Source organism: Nomascus leucogenys, chromosome 22a (genome assembly GCF_006542625.1).
Source record: "Nomascus leucogenys isolate Asia chromosome 22a, Asia_NLE_v1, whole genome shotgun sequence".
Classification (NCBI taxonomy): domain Eukaryota; kingdom Metazoa; phylum Chordata; class Mammalia; order Primates; family Hylobatidae; genus Nomascus; species Nomascus leucogenys.
Window position 1 is genome coordinate 16,904,239 of NC_044402.1, and position 23,043 is coordinate 16,927,281.

General features: G+C 37.3%; 1 protein-coding gene across 6 annotated transcripts in view; it reads right to left on the reverse strand.

Annotated features, from left to right (window-relative positions):
• Positions 1-13,846: 13,846 nt before the first annotated feature.
• Positions 13,847-23,043, reverse strand: part of TTC8 (tetratricopeptide repeat domain 8) — a 53,501-nt gene continuing 44,304 nt past the window's right edge. For all 6 annotated transcript variants that reach the window (XM_030803071.1, XM_030803072.1, XM_030803070.1 and 3 more), the window contains 5 exons: positions 21,626-21,765; positions 20,101-20,275; positions 19,372-19,494; positions 16,723-16,806; positions 13,847-14,544 (listed from right to left, as the gene is read on the reverse strand). In XM_030803071.1, coding sequence (XP_030658931.1) covers positions 14,428-14,544; positions 16,723-16,806; positions 19,372-19,494; positions 20,101-20,275; positions 21,626-21,765 — 639 coding nt within the window. In that variant the 3' untranslated portion in view covers positions 13,847-14,427. The remainder of the gene's footprint in view (positions 14,545-16,722; positions 16,807-19,371; positions 19,495-20,100; positions 20,276-21,625; positions 21,766-23,043) is intronic.

Sequence of the window (23,043 nt, forward strand, 5' to 3'; positions counted from 1 at the left end):
TAAGTGTGGGGACTGTTTGGGAAACTACCACCTAAAATACACACCTTTGTTCTGGAACAGCTGCTCTATGTGAAGATACCATGACCACATTATTTTTATATTAAAACAAATTCAGATTTGCTTTGTAGTTAATTCACATGGCCATTTTAAAGGGGGGAAAAACAGAAGGCTATTACTTCAAATTTCATGCTAGTAGTGGACCTCTTAGACAGTGTCCCAGACATCTCAGATTTTCTCAGCTCTGTCCCTTCGCCTGCCTCTGCTGGTGAATGTCACTGTACACCGGGAAGAGCTGCTTGCATGAGCTTCAAGGATATAAAAGCAAGGAGCCTTGTTCTGGGGAATCACTATCAAAAAGAGTACAGTACTAAGAACACGTGTTATTTTCAATCAAAGTCCTTGAGAAATTTTTTTCCAGTTGAAACCCTATTAGGGACTATAAAACCAAAATAAGCCTGCTATAAGCTCAAACAGGTCAGAATACAGAGATATCAATGCAGCACATTTCTATCCGTGCCAGTCAGGATCTTCTCCTGCTTCAACTGATGGACACACTCAATGTGTCTAAGAGGTGTTCAGTGCTGTTGAAGGAGACCTTGTTTCCAATTAAAGGTCTTCCTTTACTGGCAAGTTTAATTAATTCAGCTTTGCCTTTCAGTTGGTCTCTATATTATTAACAGGCTGTGGTGTGGTTGGGAAAGTGGAAATGTACTGGTGTGGTCGGGAACAGAAGACCTGTATTTAAGTCCCCAGTCTGTCTCTTACCAGTTGTGTGACTGTGAGTGGATCATTTTGTCTCTCTCATGTTTGTTTTTCTCATCTGTAAGATGGGGATTCAGATTGCTGGGCTGATAGTCCCACAGGTTGTTGAAAGGATCAGAGAAGCTTGTGAAAGCACACTGTGGCCCACAGAACTTGGGGAGCTACCAGGACCCATTCTGATGGGAGACATTGGCTCATTTGTGAACCATTTATTCCCTGTGACATCTCAATGTTTATCAGACGTGTGGAGAGCTGCCACCTCATCTTCTGCTTTTACCATGGTTGATCTTTTCTCAATAGGCTGACAGAAGACAGCACGCCAAGATGCTGAGATTCCCACTATGCCTTTACCATCTGTGTAAATTAGGACAAGTTACATACCCTTTGTGAGGTTATCACCAGGTAAATTAGGATCATGATAGATAACTTGTGGAGTTGTGAAGATTACATGCAACAGGCATCTAATACATAATAATTCCTATTATGACGTTTTCTCTCTCTTCATCTGTTCACAAGTGTTTTATGGAAGTCCCAAAAGGTGGCCTGGATCATTTGATTTAAAGCCCTCTGTCTTAAGGATCCTGGAGCACCTCCCACTGGAGCTGTATCGGATATCTCCCACTGGAGTATCAATAGGTAGATAATAGATATAGGGCTATTTAGGTTATCTATTTCTTCTTGAGGAAGCTTCAATCATTTGCATCTTCTGAGGAATTTAGTGGGGAGAGTGCTCTTAGAAGCCATCTAGCAAAGTGGTTCTCAAACTGTAAGGTATGTCAGAATCACCAGAGCTCTAGACACTAATTCAAATGTTGTAACAAATATTACAATGGATAAAATCGTAACCTGAGGTAACTGTTACTTTCCCCACAATTCCCGTTTGCTAAAATATAAAACTGCCGTATAACTAGTAGTCCTGCATTTATAAAAAGACAGCAATCTCGTTAAGAAAAACTATTAGTTGCAAACTAATTAATGAAGCACCATCTGTGAGATTCAGTGTTCTTTGCATGAGCTGTGACTAGTCATCTAGGCAAATTTTTATGCTTTTTAGCACAGATGGGAAAGAGTAAAGGGTGTAACCAAGCAAAATGTGGTGTGAATTATCCTATTAGATGCGTATGCTACACGGTTTAGAAAATTTTATTCATTATCTGGTATAAACATATTCATCTTCATACTCTTCCTAGAAAACCTGATTTAAATCTATATCTGACTTTGTATTCTCCAGCTGATCCCAAATATTGTCTCCAGATCAGTGTTTACAAAATACCTGCCTCCTTTTCAATCTTCAGTTAAAACTTAAACTCCTTAGCTTGGGATTTAAAATCTACACTCCAATCCTTCCCTGTCTCACCAAACTCAGCTCTCATGAGCAACCTACTCTCACTGTTATTGCTCGACTCCCTTACAGCCAAATTCATATTCTAGTGGCTCCCAAATCTGTTCACCCATTAGCTTTGCCTGGAATGCCGCTGTATGGCCTCTTCCTCCTCTCTAGTTGTCAAAATCCTACTTATTCTTCAAGGTAAGGCACTTCATCCAGTGATTTCCCCCAAATGCTCTCAATGCTTATTCATTTAAAAAACACTTATGGCTGGTCATGGTAGTTCATGCCTATAATCCCAGCACTTTGGAAGGCCAAGGTGGGAGGATCACTTGAAGCCAGGAGTTCAAGACTAGCCCTGGCAACACAGTGAGACCCTGTCTCTATGAAAGATTTAAAAACATGTTTTCTTTAAATTAGCTGGGCATGATGGCATGCATGGGTAGTCCTAGCTACTCAGGAGGCTGAGGTGGGGGGATCACTTGAGCCCAGGAGTTGGAGGCTGCAGTGAGCTATGATTGTGCCACTGAACTCCAGCCCAGGTGACAGACCCTGTCTCAAAATTTTTTTTAATAACAGTTAACAGTAATTTATTATATATTTCAAAATAGCTAGAAGAGAAGACTTGGAATGCTCCCAACACAAGGAAATGACAAATGTTTGAGGCAATGAATATCCTAATAACCTAGATTTCATCTTTATGCATTGCATGCTCGTATCAAAATATTACATTAAATAGGTACAACTATTGTATATGCATAAAAATAAAAAATAAAACATGTTTACAGAGCTCTTAAAATTTTATTGCAGTTACACAGTCTGTGAAAAATAACATGGCATTTTAGTTAACTGGAATATTTCTATTTTAAAAATTAGTTCTATTGAGGTATAATCAACATAGAGTAAAACTTTCACTAAGGTGCAGAGTTCTATGAGTTATTTTTTAAAAAAAACAGTTTTATTGAGGTGTAATGGATATACATGCATATATTTAAAGTGTAAAATGTGATAAGATTGACATATGTATACATTGGTGAAGCCATTACCCTGTCCCCAGGCAACCACTGATCTGCTTTCTGACAATATAGTTTGCATTCTCTAAAATTTTCTATAAATGGAATAATACAGTATGCATTTCTTTTTGCTTAGCTTCTTTTACTCACCATAATTATTTGGAGATTCATCCATATTGTTATGTATTATCAATAGTTCATTCCTTTTTATTCCCAAACAGTATTCTATTATGTGTACATACCACAGTTTATTTATCCATTTATCTGTTGACAGACATGTGAATTGTTTCCAGTTAGGAACTTTACAAATAAAATTGCTATGAACACTCATGTCCAATCTTTTCTTGAATATATGATTTCCAAGTTTCATTTGTTCCACATGCTAACCAACCCGTGATATGGGCCATCTTTTTAATTGTAGACAACCTAATTTAATCTTAATTTACATTTTAAAATAACTAATGGTGTTAGATAACTTTTCATGTGCTAATTTGCCATTTACACAGCTTCTCTGAAATGTTCATTTAAATTATTTGCCCACTTTATAACTGCATTGTTTTCACATTGTTTTGAGAGTTGTTTATATATTCTGGATGCAAATCCTTTATCAGATATAATATTTGCAAACATTTTCTCACAGCTTGTGGCTTTTCTTTCCATTCTCTTAACAATGTCCATAGAAGCACAAAATTTAATTTTCGTGAAGTCAAATTTACCCATTTTTCTTTTTTAACTTGTGCTTTTGGTGTAGCTAGGAAATCTTTGTGTAACCCAAAGTAACAAAGATTTTCTGTTATGTTTTCTTCTAAAAGTTTTATACTTATAGGTAAGTATAAAATTTAACTCATCCATTGTGAGTTAAATTTTTTATATGGTGCAGGCTACAAGCCAAAGTTGATTTTTTGTATGTGATATCTAATTGTTTCATCACATTGAAAAAATTACCCTTTGTCTTTGCACCTTTGTCAAAAATCAGTTTTGCACACAAATGAGGCTCCATTTCTGACTCTTTAGATCTGTTCCATCAATCTATTTGTCTGTGTTGAGAAGAAACCCACACTGTACTGATTATGGTAGCTTTAAAATAAGCCTTGAAATTAGATAGTGTCAGTCCCAAATTTGTTCTTCTTTTTTAACACTGTTTGGATTATTACTGGATCTTTGCATTTCTATATTAATTTTAGACCTAGCCTGTGAATTCCTACCAAAAACAAGCTAGGATTTGGATTGGGACTGTGTTGAATATGTAGATTAATCTGGGAGAAAATAACATCTTAACAGTATGGAGTCTTCCAACCCATTAACATAGTACAGCTCATCATTTATTTAAGACTTTAAAAATTTCTTTCAGTAATATTTTGTAGAAGTGTTGTATATATTTTGTTAAATTTATCCCTAAGTGTATATCTTATTCTTCATATTGCTGTAAATGGTATTGATTTTGTAATTTCAGTTTCCAACTCTTCATTGTGAATATATGGAAATACAATTGACTTTTGTATATTGATACTCTAGCCTGCAACCTTGCTAAACTCACGTTTTAGTCCTAGTATTTTGTGTAGACTACATGGGATTTTTCTACATAATCATGTCATCTATGAATAAAGGCCATTTTGTATCTTTCTTTCCAGCTAAATGTATTTTATTTATTTATTGCTTTATCTCACTGGTTAGAACATCCAGTACAACATTAATTAATGTAGAGAAAGCCAGCACCTTGCATTTTTCTTAATCATAGGGGAAAGTGTGTTCTTTTTCAGTCTCTCACCTTTGAGTATGACATTAGCTAGCTACAGGCTTTTTGTAGGTGCCTTTACCAAATTGAGGAAGTTCTCTTCTATTCCTAGTTTGCTGAATGTTTTTTTTTAATCAAAAATGTGTGTAAAATTTTGTCAAATGCTTTTTCTCAGTCTATTGAGATGATCATATGATTTTTTCTTTCTTGTTAATATAGTGAATTATGTTAATTGACTACTGTACATTAGAATATTCTTGCATTCCTAGAATAAACTGTACTTGCTCAGGATGTATCACTGCTTTTTACACATTCTTAAATTTGATTTGCTGACCTTTTGTTAATTATTTTAAAAATGTGTGTTCTTAAGGGATATTGGGGTGTCTATAGTTGTATTTTTTGTATTATCTGTGTCTGGATTTTGGTACCAGGATAATGCTGGCTTCAAAAAATGAGTTGAAAAGTACTTGTCTTTTTTCAATTTTAATGGAAGAGTTTGTGTAGAATGTGTATTATTTATTTATTGAATGTTTAGTAGAATCAACCAGTAAAATTATCTGCACCTGGGAAGGTTTTTGACTACAAATTCAATTTCTTTAATAGATATAAGACTATTTGGGTTATTCATTTCTTCTTGAAGAAGTTTGACAGTTTGTGTCTTTCAAGGAATTTCTCCATTTTATCTAAATTGTTGAACATATTGCCATAAAGTTGTTTATAAATGTCTTTATTAGCCTTTTAATATTTGTAAAATTCTGGAGTAATATTTCTCTCATGCCTGATATTGGAAATTTGTGTGTTCTTTTTTCCTTATCATTCTGACTAGAGGCTTATCAACTTAATTGCTCTCTTCAAAGAACCAGCTTTTGATTTCACTAATGTTCTCTATTTCTTTTCTATTTCATAAATTTCCACTCTAATATTTGTTATTTCTTTTATTATGCTTATTTTGAGATTAATTTGGTCTTCTTTTTCTATGTTTTTATGGCCAACTTGTTGATTTGTGTATTTCTCCTTGCATTTCTGTCCATTCTTGCTTCAAGTATTTTGAAGTTCTTCTATTAGGTACAGGAACATTTAGGATTCTTATGTCCTTTTGAGGAACTGACTCCCTTAATCATTGTTAAATGGCCTTTATTTATTTCTAGTAATATTCTTTGCTTTGAATTCTACTTGGCCTTATATTAATATAGCATTCAGCTTTTCTTTTGTTTTAGGATGATATATATTTTCCTACACTTTTACTTTAATCCAAATGACAGAAAATAACAAATGCTCATGAGAATGTGGAGAAATTGAAACTCTCATACACTGATGGTGGGAATGAAAAATGGTGCAGCCACTTTGGAACTCTGGCAGTTCCTCAAAAGGTTAAGTATATAGATACCATATGACCCAGTAATTCTACTTCTAGGTCTATGTCCAAGAGAAAAACACATCCACAGAAAACCTTGTACATAAATGTTTACAGGAGCAACACTAATAATAGCCATAAAGTAGAAACAATCCAAATATCCATCATCTAATGAGTGGATAGATAAAACGTGGTATATCCATATGATGTAATGTTATTTGGCAATAAAAAGGAAATAAATGCTTATACATGCTACAACATGAATGAAATACGAAAACATTATGCATGAAATATGAAAACATTATGCTAAGGGAGAAAAGTTAGTCCCAAAAGACCTCATATTATATCATACAATTTATATGAAATATCCAGAATAGGTAGATGACATGGTTTGGCTCTGTGTCCCCACCCAAATCTCACCTTGAATTGTAATAACACCCACGTGTCAAGGGAAGGACCAGGTGGAGATAATTGAATCATGGGGACAATTTCCCCCATGCTGTTCTCGTGATAGTGAGTTCCCATGAGAGTTGATGGTTTTATAAGGGGCTTCCCCCTTCACTCAGCACTGATTCTCTCTCCTGATACCCTGTGATGAAGTGCCTCCTACTATGATTGTAAGTTTCCTGAGGCCTCCTCAGCCATGTGAAACTGTGAGTCAATTAAACCTCTTTTCTTTATAAATTACCCAGTCTCAGGTAGTTCTTCATGGCAGCGTGAGAACGGACTAATATACTAAATGGTACCACAGAGAGTGGGGTGCTCCTATAAAGATACCCAAAAATGTGGAAGAGACTTTGCAACTGGGTAACAGGCAGAGGTTGGAACAGTTTGGAGGGCTCAGAAGAAGAGAGAAAAATATGGGAAAGTTTGGAACTTCCTAGAGACTTGTTGAATGGCTTTGACCAAAATGCTGATAATGATATGGACAATGAAGTCCAGGATAAAGTGGTCTCAGATGGAAATGAAGAACTTGTTGGGAACTGGAGAAAAGGTCACTCTTGCTATGCTTTAGCAAAGAGTCTGGCAGCATTTTACCCCTGTCCTAGAGATCTGTGGAACTCTGAACTTGAGAGAGATGATTTAGGGTATCTGGTGGAAGAAATTTCTACGCAGCAAAGCTTTCAAGAGGAGGCAGAGCATAAAAGTTTGGAAAATTTGCAGCCTGTCAATGTGATAGAAAAGAAAAACTCATATTCCGAGGAGAAATTCAAGCCTGCTGCAGAAATTGGCATAAGTAACAAGGAACTAAATATTAATCACCAAGACAAAGAGGAAAATGTCTCCAGGGCATGTCAGAGACCTTCAAGGCAGCCCCTCCCATCACAGACCTGGAGGCCTAGGAGGGAAAAATGGTTTCATGGGCTGGGTCCATGGCCCCTCTGCTGTGTGTAGCTCCAGACTTGGTGCCATGTGTCTCAGCTGCTCCAGCCATGGCTAAAAGAGGCCAAGGTACAGCTTAGGCCATTGATTCAGAGGGTGCAAGCGCCAATCCTTGGCAGCTTCCACATGGTGTTGGTCTTACAGGTGTGCAGAAGACAAAAATTGAGGTTTTGGAACCTCCACCTAGATTTCAAAGGATGTATTTCAAAAGTGTGGCAGACTTGTAACAGTCACTACTTGAGACCATCACTATGACTGTTACTACCGTTACTACTTGAGATCGTCATTACAACAGTTATTACTGTTCCTACTGAGACTGTCATTACAAGGCTGGATGAATGGGGACAAACGCAGAAATGAAAACTTAAAACAAAAGAAACTGTTTGAAAGGAAGGGGCCAGGGGAAGAAGAAGAGAGCTCCCTGCTTCTAGTGAGCAAAGGCAGCCACCCTGAGCTTCTACAGCCCTTCATATTTATTGGGTAGAAAGAGCAGGGAGGAGGAGGTAATGACTGGTCAGCTGCTTGATTGATCACAGGTTCACATTATTGCTAATAGGCTTCAGATATGACTAATCACAAGAAACACTGTGCTTGGGGCGTGCCTGCCCTCAGCATTCCTTCTGGGCAGCAGACGCAGTTTGTCAGTTTGCTAACAGCCTGCTTTCATGAGAACAGTTTGCTATTTACTCATATAGCCTCCAGTGGTATACTGAGTTGATCACGACCTTAACTCTATGAGGGGCCCTCATAAAGAACCTCTGCTAGGGCAGCGTGGAAGGGAAATGTGGGGTTGTAGCCCCCACACAGAGTCCCCACTAGGGCATTGCTTAGAGGAGCTGTGAGAAGAGGGCCACCATGCTCCAGACCCCGGAATGGTAGATCCACCAGCTTGCATCATGTGCCTGGAAAAGCCACAGACACTCAATGCCAGCCCATGAAAGCAGCTGGGAGGGGGGCTGTATCCTGCAAGGCCACAGGGGTGGAGCTGCCCAAGGCCTTGGGAGCCCATCTCTTGCATCAGCATGACCTGAATGTGAAACATGGAGTCAAAAAAGATTATTTAGGAGCTTCAAGGTTTAATTCCTGCCTTACTGGATTTTGGACTTACATGGGGACTGTAGCCCCTTTGTTTTGGCCAATTTCTCACATTTGCAATGGGTGTATTTACCCAATGCCTGTACCTCCATTGTATCTAGGAAGTAACTAACTTGGTTTTGATTTTACAGGCTCACAGGTGGAAGAGACTTGCTTTGTCTCAGGTAAGACTTTGGACTTGGATTTTTAGGTTCACGCTAGAATGAGGTAAGATTTTGGGGGACTGTTGGAAGATCATTATTATGTTTTGAAATGTGAGGACATGAGATTTGGGAGGGGCCAAGGGCAGAATGATATGGCCTGGCTGTGTCTCCACTCAAACCTCACCTTGTGTCAAACGCAGGACCAGGTGGAAATGATTGAATCCTGGGGGCAGTTTCCCTCATGCTGTTCTCGTGATAGTGAGTTCTCATAAGATCTGATGGTTTTATAAGGGGCTTTCCCCTTTGCTTGGCACTCATTCACTCTCCTGATGCCCTGTGAAGAGGTGCCTTCCACCATAATTGTAAGTTTCCTGAGGCCTCCCCAGCCATGCTGAAGTCAATTAAACCTCTTTTCTTTATAAGTTACTAAGTCTTGGTTATTTCTTCATAGCAGTGTGAGAACGGACTAATACAGCATATTTATGGAGAAGCAAAGTAGATTAGTGGTTGCCCAGGGCTACAGTCAGGGATAGGGATGGGATTGTGGGGCTATGGAAAGTGACTATTAATGGGTATGAGATTCCTTTTGGGGATGATGAGAAAAAAAATTTTTGAGACATGATCTTGCTCTGTAATCCATGCTGGAATGCAGTGGTGCGAACATTGCATTGTAGCCTTGACCTCCTGAGCTCAAGTGATCCTTCTACCTCAGACTCCTGAGTAGCTGGGACCACAGGCATGCACCACTATGCCAGGCTAATTTTTTAATTTTTTGTATTAGCCTGTTCTCACACTACTAACAAAGACATACTTGAGACTGAATAATTTATAAAGTTAAGAGGCTTAATTGACTCACACTTCCATGTGGCTGGGGAGGCCTCACAATCATGGCAGAAGGTGAATGAGGAGCAAAGTCGTGTCTTACATGGAGGCAGGCAAGAAAGAGCATGTGCAGAAACCATCAGATCTCATGAGACTTATTCACTACCATGAGAACAGCACGGGAAAGAACCACCCCCATGATTTGATTGTCTCCCACCAGGTCCCTCCCACAACACAGGGGACTTATGGGAGCTACAATTTGAGATTTGGGTGGGGACACAGCCAAACCATATCAGATGGGGTCTCACTGGGTTGCCCAGGCTAGTCTCAAACTCCTGGGCTCAAGCGATTCTCCTGCCTTGGCCTCCCAAAGTGTTGAGATTACAGGCATGAGATACTGTACCCAACCTGAAAGTGTCTTAAAATTGATTGTAGTGATGATGGCTTAACTGTGAATATATTAAAAACCACTGGGTATACTTTTTTTAAAAAAGAGGAATCATATAGTACATGAATAATATCTCAAAAAAGTTATGTTAAAAAAGTGACCTCTGGGTTGGGAGCTACTGGTGACCTCAGTGAAAGCAGTTTCTAGAGTGGTGGAAGTAGACTCCAGATTAAAGAGGTTGAGGAATGAATGAAAGATGAGGAAGTAGGTAACAAAAGTCATCTAGCCTTTCGAGACCTGTGACAAAGGAGATAGGGTGGTACTAGAAAAGGAGGCAGGTTTTATCAAGGATAGAATGGATAAAGAAAATGTGGTACCTATACATCATGGAATACTCTGCAGCCATAAAACGGAAAGAGATCATGTCCTTTGCAGAGACATGGATGGAGCTGGAAGCCATTATCCTCAGTAAACTAATGCAGGAAGAGAAGACCAAACACCACATGTTCTTACTTACAAGTGGGAGCTGAACAATGAGAACACATGGACACATGGTGGGGAACAACACACACTGGGGCCTGTTGTGGGGACAGTAGAGGTAAGGAGAACATCAGGAACAATAGCTAATGGATGTTGGGCTTAATACCTAGGTGATGGGTTGATCTGTGCAGCAAACCACCATGGCACACATTTACCTATGTAACAAACCTGCACATCCTGCACATACACCCTGGAACTTAAAAGTGGAAGAAAAAAAAACATACAAGAGAAATGGAAGGAGTTTAATAAAATTTGCCACACTACTCTCAAGATTGTAACAATATATATGCCCATCAGTGAATTTTCACAGTACCTTCGCCTCATATATAATAAACATTTCAAATCTTTGTTCTCTGAAGAGGTTAAAAATGCATCTTTTTCTTGAATTAATTTCATTCTCAGTTATCAAATTTTTTTTGTTACATATGTTTATCAACCATTTTAATTTCTTTTATGAGTTTCCTTTTCAGGTTATTTGCTTTTTCTTCCTTTAGTTTAATAAAGTTATATTATTTTAAAAAGGGGAGGTAGGCTTAAAGGAAATGTGATTTTTAAAGAACAGATAATCCCGTAGAGAGAAATAAATTGAAGCTATTAGACCAGAAGAGGGGTGGGGTTTGGGGGCAGTGACAGTTGCAAGGTGCTGGAGTCCATAAAAACTTGAGTTTCAAATATTGGAATAGGGTCTCTCTTTCTGATTTAAAAAGAAAACAAAATTCTTGCTAAAATCTGTTTAGGTCTAGCCTCTTCTCTAAGATAACATGGTTGCTTTCACCAAGATTTCCCATTGTTTTCACTTAACAATCCACTTTCCCTTATTAGTCAGAATTAGATTCAGGTAAAGAAAAGGATGACATTGCAAGAAACGTAGTTCCCAAAGATTATAACAAGTCTATTCTTTCATTTGAAGGATTGGCTTTGACATCAAAGAAGTGAAATAATAGTCTCTCTCAAAAATGTTGTTTTTATTTAGCTAAAAATAGGATGAATGCCATCTATATGGACAGATATGAAACTGCAGTTATTTTCAAATTGCTAAATAAATTTTTCCCCCTCAAATCTGAGCCTAGATGACCATTTTGGAACTCTGCAAGGAACATAAACATGGAGCATTCCAATTTCTCTATTTCCTAGAATATAAAATTATTTGGTGATGGCTTTTTTTCCTACACTTGATTTCTGGGTTATTTTCTAAGGTTTAGTCCTGCCAGTCTTTCCAAAATATTTGTTTTCTGAATGCTTAAACTCAATCCCAGCTGAAAGACCCTGACAGAAATCCCTCATTGTAGTAAAGAGTTGGTGGTGGAAACTACTTTAAAAGTGTAGAGACGCTGGGTGCAGTGGCTCACACCTGTAATCCTAGCACTTTGGGAGGCCATGGCGGGTGGACCACTTGAGGCCAGGAGTTCGAGACCAGCCTGAGCAACATGGTGAAACCCTGTCTCTACTAAAAATACAAAAATTAGCTGGGTGTGGTGGTGCATGCCTGTAATCCCAGCTGCTTGGGAGGCTGAGGCACGAAAATTGCTTGAACCTGGGAGGCAGAGGTTGCAGTGAGCCAAGATCATGCCACCGCATTTCAGCCTGGGTGACCCAGCAAGACTCTGTCTTAATAATAATAATAATGATGTAGTGACATGTTACCTTTATTAATTTTCTTATCTGTAGGCCATAAATTGTATCCTGATAGATAATCTGAGCCTGGGAAAAAGCACTCAGAAATGCAATGGAAGAGTTATCACTATGGGGACTGGCTCAGCCATGACACATTTGTAAAAAAGGAAGAACTTCTAACCTCAGTAATGTTTCAGCACAGGAAGCCTTCTTGCCAGATCTCATTTTCATCAGTTGGAAGTAAGCTCGATGATGTGAATTTTGGTTGAACAATTTGTATTTATGGATTGAGCACCTCTTTAGCCACAATGGAAAACTGGAAAACAATTATTAGTGTTTTTTCTGTTCTTTCTACAGAAATGTTGGCACAGAAGCCAGAAGTTATGCAGTCCATAAGAAATGTTGTTACAAAGACATCCTGAATGTTCCTTCTGATAGTTATCCACGGTGCTATGTCATCATTCTGCCCTGAGCCACTGTGACTCATTCTTTGCCTTGGTGCTCACACTGAATTCACATAAATTCAAGACAAAATCCCTCCATATCACCTTAGGAAAATGGAATCATTTATTTTTTGCTGTGTTAATATTCCCTTATTATTCAATTTTCCTGATGCACACAATGTTCATTTTAAATGGTAGTAGATTTATTTACAGCAGAAACACAGAGAGGTGATTTGACCTAGTGATTAAGAGCACACACTGAAGGGGCCACGCTGCCTAAACCTGAATCTCTGGCACTTACTACTAGTTCAATAAGCTTTTTTCTATGCCTCAGTATTCTCATAAGTAAAATGGGAATAATAACAGCCTGCATAGGACTATGGTGGGAATGAAATGAATTCATTCCCATAAAGTGCTTAGAATAGTGGGCATATTTAACATCCTCAGTAAATGTTCAGCCATTATTAGCTCTTATTTTAAATTAAGAAAATGATTCACATTATACCATTTGAATCTAAATATTGATTACAATATTAGGAAATGTGATAGTACCTGAGGAAATTCCCAAGGGCTAAATAAGCACTAATACATCACACAGAACCAAGAAAGGTTCAAGTCTAAGGTGCAGGAAAAAGACCTTGGGCTGCAGCCATGGATGTGATGTGGGGGCCTTGCTTTCTTGTCTGTAGTGAATTCTAGCCTTGAGCAAGCTATCATTCCTTGAATTCAATTTTTTTGTTCTGTCAGCTGAGTATACAATTTATACAGATCTGAACAGAATAGAAGTATCTATCAAATAGTTTTCATGAAGTTAAAAAAAATGAAAAATAACATGGAGATCCCAAAGTCCAAAGTATGAGTTTGAGTTGTCCTGTCCCATTAACACATTTCCTTGTGTGAACACTTTAATGAGAGTTCCACTAAATAAGGCAGAGGAAAGTTCAAGAGCCTTTCTAAGACTGCTATACCATGCATGGTACTGGAATATTGCTGACTTCTGTGCTGTGGCTGACCAGAAGTGGGACTCCTGGCCTATGACTCTATTTCTAATCCGAATATTCTTATATTAATAATGTGACATCCCATAAATCACTTTTTAGGAAAAAAACAGAATTGGTGGTACATCATTTGAAATAAAATTAAAATAATGATGATTTCTAAGATTACTGGACTTCTGTAAAACCTGTTTCACCTGAGATGACTAAAATAAAAACTCATAAAAAATAATGAAATGATGGTGTCTTACACACCGATTTATTTTAAAGCTTAATAGGAAATCACAAAGTATTTAATAAAAAATAGTTTTAAATACATTTTTAAAGTCTTAAGGAAAGTCTCTACTTATAATCCTCCCACCTCCACCTCCCAAGTAGCTGGGACTATAGGCACATGCTACCACACCTGGCTTAAAGGTGCAGTTTTAATGGCAGATTTCAGACTCCTTAAGCTACATGATGGCTAATAGCTTAAGGACTTAAAAAATGTACATTTATAAAACATTGAGGAAATTCACCAAAATGTTTTGTAAACATAATAAACAAACATCTACTATATAATGTGGGAGAAAGTTTCAAAATCTATGTAGAAAGGTTTAAATCCTGTATTTTATATTATTTTATAAAGTTACTATTACTGTGAAATTTGCATTATACATTCTGTGTCACCCTTATGTGTCACCTTCACTAATATCAAGGACAGGTTTGTTAAAATATACGTATTACACTATATACATACATACACACAGAGATAGTACTTTTTTCCCCTTGCATAATGCCACTTCATAAGAACATATGTGGTCTAAGGAACAATCAAAGCATAGCAAAATGCTGCCTTAATTGTTTAATTAAGTGTTGTGTGTCCACATGGTCTGGAAATGCTGCTTCAGACTTCTGCGCAGCAACATAGCTTCTCTGCAGATCTCCAATCTGCAAAAAATACAAGAATAAGACCATAGAATGAGATCAGAAAAAAATGAGTTAGGAAGTAAAAAAGAAAATAAGACATAGTATCTGCATGCTGTAGAAATTAAAAGGGTTCTTTTCTTTTTTTTAACAAGCCCACAACTAACATCATAACTCAAAGGGTTCTTAAAGGCAAATTGCTTAATTATGCTACTTTGATTTTAGAATTCTAGATTATAATTCAATCTTGAAAAATATGTGAGAAAGATAAAATAACCAATTATATAAATAATTTACAGCTGTCTGGTAATGAATTTCGAAACCTATGTTTTCTTTTCCTGTCACTGATGATAGTATTATAAACGTAAAATGACATTTACATGCTGAAACAGCCAGCTTTAGATAGCTCAGAAAACTTAGAGAAAACTATCTGTAAGGTACTACAAACAAAAATATATTTTGATTAGAGTTGTTACCTTTTAGACAGAAAATTTAAGCAAAAACTCCTGTATTTAAGGCATAATAACATGTTTTGAGAGGTTTTAAGTGGTGCTGGCACAATAAGGTTGGGAAAATACCTGGTTTTAAAAGTTTATAAAGGATGTCTCTGATTTTCAATGAACTTTATATTAATTCCCAAAGAAAAACACACATACTGTCTGAATGTATCCTTTTTATTGATACATAATAACTTATATTTATGAGGTACATGCAATATTTTGATACAAGCATACAAGGTATAATGACCAAATCAGGGTAACTGGGTTATCTGTCACCTCAAACATTTATAATTTCTTTGTGTTGGGAATATTCCAAATCTTCTAGCTGTTTTGGGATATACAATAAATTATTAATTATAGTCTGAGTATATCTTGATTCATGGATACTTTCTAAAAAGGAAGAGGCTTTTTCGTGTATACACTCAAAAAATCTAGATAAATTCTGGTAGATTTCTGGTAACAATATATATGTATTAAAACAGAAATTAAGTTTCCTTTTTTAAATCATAGCACTTCTTTTTAATATACTGCTTTCTGTTATGGAAGTGTAGCCTTTTGCTTAAAGAAGATATCTCATTTGAGTTATATATTATTAAAATGTGATGCTATTCCCGAAGGTAAGCCAGCCCTCTTGGGGGTTTAACTAACCAAGCAGTAGCACAGTACAGTGGGAAACACATGGACATCATTGGGATCTGGGTGTGAATCTGAAATCTGCCACTGCCAAGGGACGCAGAAGTCTTTTAACCTCTTTAAGCCTTGGGTTCCATTAGAAATTAAGCTGCTTGAGGTACAGGTTTTTGTCTTTTACTCATCATTACATCCTCTGTGCCAAAAACAGGGCCTGCTATATAGCAAAGGCTCAATAAACAGAACATCAGTCATGAAAAAAATGAGTGAGGAAGGCGGGGTAGTTGGGAGAATTAGAGAAAGTATTTAAAGCACCTAGAACACTGGCTGGTACTTACAGGTGCTCAATAATTACAACTCATGAATGACAGTTTATTTTCAATACAGAAATGACAGTGTAGATGACTTCATATTTATGCTATGAAGAATAACATCTTTATAAATATCTTATGGTCTATCAAGACCCTAATTTATATCACAAATATTGTTAGCCATTTCCTTATTCTCAAAACAGACTCACCTTCCAAGTACAAGCTAGTTATTAGATGTTTTTGCTTGTTTTCTTATTGTTAAAAATGGCACGTGGTTCCTTTTAGCTTTTGGATACTAACGGACTTGCAACACAGTATTAAGTTTTATTTCCCCCATATTCTTCATAGCTAAGATAGTTTTCACATTAGAATATCACTAATTTTACAGCAATTGTACCAGAAACTTGGTGGCAATATGATCTACAAATAATGCACAGGATTTTGTTGCTGTAAAAGCCAATAACTAAATACTTCCCAAACCAGGAGTTATTAAGTATTTCTTCAATGACTAAATGCCATATTTCAAAACATAAAATAATTCTATAATCTATAATGGAGTTTAGTCAATATTCAGCAATAAATTAAAAGTTTTAAAAACTGTCCCTTGAAGTAAAGATGTATACATAAATACAGTAATTAAGAGTTTTAAAAAGCCATTTCAGGAAGATGAGGTTAGAATTTCCTCATTTATTTGCACTTTTTTTAAAACAAAGAAAAAAAAAGAACAGATCAGATGATAAATTAATAAAGAAAGAGAATACCTTATCAGAGATTGTTGCAAAATTAAAATGCGGTTCATACATATGGGGTGCTAATGATGATGCAGTTTGTAATAGTGCCTTTGCCTGTGTATAAAAATAAAGAAAAACCAAAGGCGTATGAACATAGATCAGCACTGTATTTGTGATTTTTTTTTGGTAAAAGAATTCTTTACCTATGACAAGACTTTAATAACATGAGCCTGCGATAAATACAGACAACATTCCTCATGAAATACAATGACTTAATGAAATACAATTAACTACCGATACCTTGCAAAAATTATGTTAATAATAAATGCTTCATAAGACACAGAAAATAAGAGAACTGAAAATTCAGAGTACATTTAAAGTTATTTGGGAACCAATGTTCTCATAAAGTTTATATCTCAATATGACATACAATTTGAAATACAATCTTCTCAATACTACAACTTTCTTCTTAATCTAGTTTTTACTGCTGTTGACTGATTAAGCAGGCTCTAATTACCTGTTCTTTAATGTAATAACGACCAAAAAAACGATTGTAAATTTCAAAGCCCAAAATTCTGTGCTGGATGACAGTGAGCAAGTATTTAATATAGTGCTGATCAGTTTTGTTAGTGAGACAGCAATTGAATATGACAAGCTTTCTGTTCTCTAAGATACTCAAAATATAACATTCACATTATTTTTCTGTGATCATAGGATCATACAATGCAGAGACCACTTAGTAGCATGAGATGCTTATACATTCATTAATACCACAAATTCAACATTACAAGCTGCTAACAACCCCTCAACTTGTAGCTACATCTAAAACTTCTATCCATGACCCTGAAGACAAATTTGTATACCTTTTTTAATGGAAAACAAAATGATATCAGCTAATATAGAATGAAAGATATAATTTTTAATAAAATGAAGTTCATATTATGAAATCTTTCACCAAAACATTTCAAGTCAATTGCATGCTAGAGAAACTACAGTAAGAGGAAAAGAAAATCACCAACATGGGAACAGAGAAAAATCACAAAAATCACTTGTTTCATCATATGAATACAGGCAAAGTTCCTGACAAAACAAGTGTCCATTTTAGAACAGTCTGTAAACTACAAATCCATCTTCCTTACTTTGGGAGAATTTATGCAATAAAGGTAACATCCAATGACCTTTCTTTCCTTGTTGTTGTTAAAAGTTTATCATTGTGCTTCAAAGACCAGGCTAATGTACTGGCATGCTGTTTGCCATGTCTGTGACCTCGGGTAAAGTTACTCACCCTCTCAAGCCTCCATTTCTTTATCTCCAAAGTGGGGAATGTAATAATATTTGCCCTTGATTGCCACTAACATTGTATGAACATATTTAGTATTTTAAACTTTCTGTTTTACATATATCATTATAATAATACAATTTATTAAGCATCTACCATATGTTCCATACTGTGCTTCTACTATGCCAACTGCATGATCTAATCCTCACAAACAATCCCTTCAAATCACTACTGTTACACTCTATTTTATGTATCATCCATTCGTTCCACAAATATTGACTGAGCATCTACCATATGGCAGGTATTGTTTCTGATGCTGGGAAAATAACAGTTACATGACAGATATGGTCACTCTTTTCATGCAGCTGACATTCTACATCCTACACATAAATATGAAAATATCTGATAAAGTGGTAAATACTGTGAAGAAAAAAAGTAAGAGATGTGATAACACCCAAGGGCTCTTTTAGACTGATAGGGGAGATGACCTTTCTAAGGAAGTGGCATTTAATCTAAGACCTGAATGACAAGAAAGAAATTTGTCATTGCAAGATCTGAAGGAAGAACACTCCAAAGGCCCTAAAGGAAGACAGAGCACTGTCTGTCTGCAGAGCAGCAAGGCAGCGATGTGTCTGCAAGTCAGTGGGAAAGAAGGAGTGGCAAAAGATGTGGTCTGGGAGGGAGCCAGAGACCAAGTCACGTGGGGCCTCATAGGCCATAGTCATGGTTTCATGTCCAGATTTTATTCCAAGTTGAAGGAGAAGGCACTAGAGGATCTTAAACAAAGTAGTATTAAACAGTCTTCATTTTAAAAAAAATCTCTCAGGTTGTTCTCAGAAGAGTGTATCACAGAGTGCACTTACTTGCTGATGTAAGTGGAAACAAAAAGACCAGCTAGGAGGCTCTCACAGTAGTCCATGCCGGAGAAGAGAGCAGTCTGAAGAAGGGTCATGGGAATGGAGAAAGGTGGCCAGGCTCAGAATGTGATGGGACTCTGAGGTCAGAATGACAGGGCTTGCTGAATATGATGTGGGCACAGGTGTGGCAGGGGGAAGCAATAAAAAACGAGAGGTTTCAGGGGTGGCTCCAAGGATTTTGGCTTGAGCAGTTATGTAGTAGACAGGGGATGGTGACTGGTAGAACATTTCACTAAGATAGGGAAGACTCGGGGGGCTCAGACTTGTCCTAATAAAATCAAATTGTTCTATTTTGGACTCAGAATGGTTAAGTAACTTGTCCCAAGGTCACACAGCTAATACACAACAGAGCTAGGATTCAAATCCACGCCTGTCAGATTCTAGAGCTCATTTTAAAATAACATACACTGTAACGCTACCACACATGACAGCTTTTCTCTGAAGAAAGCAGACTGCCCAGCGTGCCGCTGCCAGTTCACTGACCTGTTCAACGTGGCCCTTCCGCATCTCCAGCACAGCCAGGTTGTTGTAGGCCTCGGCGTGGTTGTTGTTGTTGACCAGAGCCAGCCTGAAGCATTGATGGGCCAAATTTGTATCTCCTATTCCCTACAAAAGAAAGCCCATGTTCACACCCATGGGTCCATTTACTTCCTCCTCCCTTCTTTCCTCATAGGTATCTCTTCTGCTACCAGACAAAAAGCATCAAGTACCATACAATTATAGAAGTCAACGTGAATTCTATGTAAGTGGATCTAACCTGAGAATATAAAATGAGCCACAATGACTCCTAGAAACTTCTAAATTGCCCTGTAAGACTACAGCCAAACCTGGATTTAGGATAATTCCTGAAAATTTCTTCAAACTAACTTTTTTGTTTCTTTTGAGACAGGGTCTCACACTTTGTCACCCAGGCTGGAGTGCAGTGCTACGATCACAGCTCACTGCAACCTTGACCGTCTAGGCCCAAGTGATCTTCCTGCCTCAGCCCTCAGAGTAGCTGGGACTACAGGTGTGCACTACCACACCCAGCTAATTTTTAAATTTTTTGTAGAGACAGAGTCCCACTATGTTGCCCAGGGTGGTCTCAAACTCCTGGGCTCAAGCAATCTTCCTGCTTCAGCCTCCCAAAATGCTGGAATTATAGGCATGAGCCACTGTGTCTGGCTCAAACCAACTTTCCATAACAGAAATTGTATCAGAAAGACAACATACCACAGCTACATGTCCCAAGTTGTACCAGACATCAGCTGCCTCTTCTTCATTTTTAGCCAAAGAAAGGGCACGTTCAAATGAGGTCAGAGTCATATCATACTGCTGGGCATAGAAGCAACACAGCCCCAGATTGTTAAAAAGCTGGCCGTTATAAATGCCCATCTGCAGCAGCCGCCTTTTCAAAAAAGAACACGCAAATTTTGGTGTCAGACCAACTTTGTAAGTTTTAAGACATATATACATATATATATTTTACATAGTTAAAAATGAATTCATCTTGTGATTTTTGATACCCCTTAAGAATATAAATACAATTGTTATAGTAAATGAAAAAATGTTTAAAGCAAATACAAACACCTATCTTTTATAATGGTACTAGTCATGGGGAATGTGTCTATAGACAAAGACAAACAACTGATCTAAGTTTTCTCCCCAAATACTTTGTTAGAGAACCAAAATAAGAGTCACAAAAAGTAAAGCCCATACACTTTAGCTTTATAAAGCTTTGCTGCCCATAGGGTAAATTCCTAAAACCTAATCTGAGGACTGTGTTTAGCATTAACCTCTACGTTTTCAGCTGAGTTGGATCCCGTTTTTGGCTCTCTGTACTTTGTGCTTCAGCTGTGTCTACTGAACTCCAATGAGCTTCCACTGAGGAAGACAAGACCATCAGTGGATCCTTACATTATCCACTTAGCTTTCACACTGCAGCTCAAGAGCCTCATTTGCTTCTATGCATCATTAATCCCATGGGACAAAGGACAAACGAGTTCATATAAGCAAATGAAAATCCAGCCCAGCTGCCGCGAGAAACCCATGACCCACTTTGGGGGTTGGGGAGTAGAGTCAGCTGCAGGTGCACAGAATAGTGTTCTTATTATTACATTTTATGCCTCCAACACATATTTGGAAAGAACCCTTGTCAGCTGCCAGTCATCTCGTTCTATATTACCCAAGGGCTAAAGAGGAAATCATAATTTAAAAATTAATTTCAGAAGTCATATGTAGGATGAAATAAGTACTTAAAAGAGAATCAGTGAATATAATTTATTTAGACTGAAAAAATATTTGGACAAGAACTGACAATGCTGCATAAAACAGGTGATTCTGATTCAGGTCCTCATCAAGGTTCAGAACATGGGGCCAAATGCTCTTTGCAATCTTTTCACCTTTCAATTCCAGTGTCTTTATGTTTAATGGTGTTAATGGAGGCAATGATGATGAGAAGTTTTAAGTAACTATTAAACTGTCATCGGTTGATGACAAAATGGCTAACACATACAATGACAATGAGGTTTAAAACTCAGTCAGTTGTCCAGTGTGTTTCTGCAAGATGCCAGACATCTACATGATTCCAAATTATTGGATGTCACTTCCAATGCTCATAATACATCTCGGTGTTGAAATTTTAGTTTCATAAAGACATGGCCTATACCTTATTTCTCTATACTTTCATTCCATCTTTCTTATTATTTTATCAATATTTCACAGGAAAGTGGTTCTACAAATTGGATGTGAAGTGCACCTGTAAAACCGGAGAGCTATTTCTGGCTGATCAGAATAGAAGTGGTTGCTTCCAATGCATGCGATGGCTTCCACATGAGTATTGTCTTGTTTCAAAACTTCTTTGTAGTATTCGGCTGCTGATGACATATTGTTCATTTCCTATTCTCCATCAAGAGAGAAGAGCAATATTTTATTAATATTGGACAAGAAATTATTTTTTTTCTGACTGATTTAAGTCCATTCATTCAGTAAGTATTTATTGAGAGGCTACCATGTGCCAGACTCCATTCTAGACCCTGGGGATACAATATGAACAAAAAGAGAAAGTCACTGTCCTCAAGGAGGTGACATCTGGTATGAAAGGCAAACAAATATGTAATATAAGAGAAGGTTAGGTGCTGTGAAGAAAAACAGAGCAGGAGAGAGAGAGCAGGGAGAGTGTGCTTCAGAAGGGGTGGTGGAAGGGGCCACTTTGGAGGAGGTGCTATTTGAAAAGACCTGAGTGAAGTGAAGGATCAAGCCCTGAGCATATCTGGGGGACGCTCACTCTGGGCAGAGGGAAGAGCAAATGTATGAGCCTGAGAGGGGAATGTGCTTGTCACATATGAAGAACCACACGAAGGTAAATGAGGCTGGAAAGAGGGAAAGTGGCACAAAAGGAGATGAGAGGCAGCCAGGGCCTTTGTAAGCCATGGTGAGAACTTCAGATTTTTTTTTTCTAGTTGAGAGAAATCCCTTAGGAGAGGAATAACAATCATATTTGCATTTTGAAAGAATAACTTGACTGCTGCATGCTAGACATACCAAAATAGGAAAGAGTGGTAGCAGGAAGATCAAGAGTCCAGGAAAGAAAAGACAGCAACCAAGACCAAGCTTAGAAATACATACAAAATGAAAAACTAAATAAACCTTCTACAGTTATTATATATTCTTTCTAAAATACTGATAATCATAAATGTATGCATCTAATGTTATCAATGAATGTTATATTTCTCAAGTGCACCTTCAAGGCCCTGTTCGGGCTCCACATCCTTCATGAAGATTTCCCTAATGCCTTCACTTCACATAGCTGTCTTCTACCTCTCAACTTACATGGTGTTTATTATGCATACTTGTTCTCATTAGAGAAGGACTCATACTTTTCATTAAATTTTTATCATATCAAATATAAGAGACTCTACTGATTGTAAGAAGCACCACGCAGTGCTTTTTTTAAACAGAATTTTTATTTGATCCTCACTGATATTTAGACATACTCATACACAGATTGTATCACAGATCACTCTTTTGCATACTTTGTGGTAAGAACATTTAAAATCCACTTTTAATATTTCTTAAAAGTGCTCCACTATTGTCTCCAAGATTTTCTTCCAACATCTATGGACAGTCATTCTGCTATGCTGATACCTGTGTTTTCTTGATCTTACCAGCAGGTGT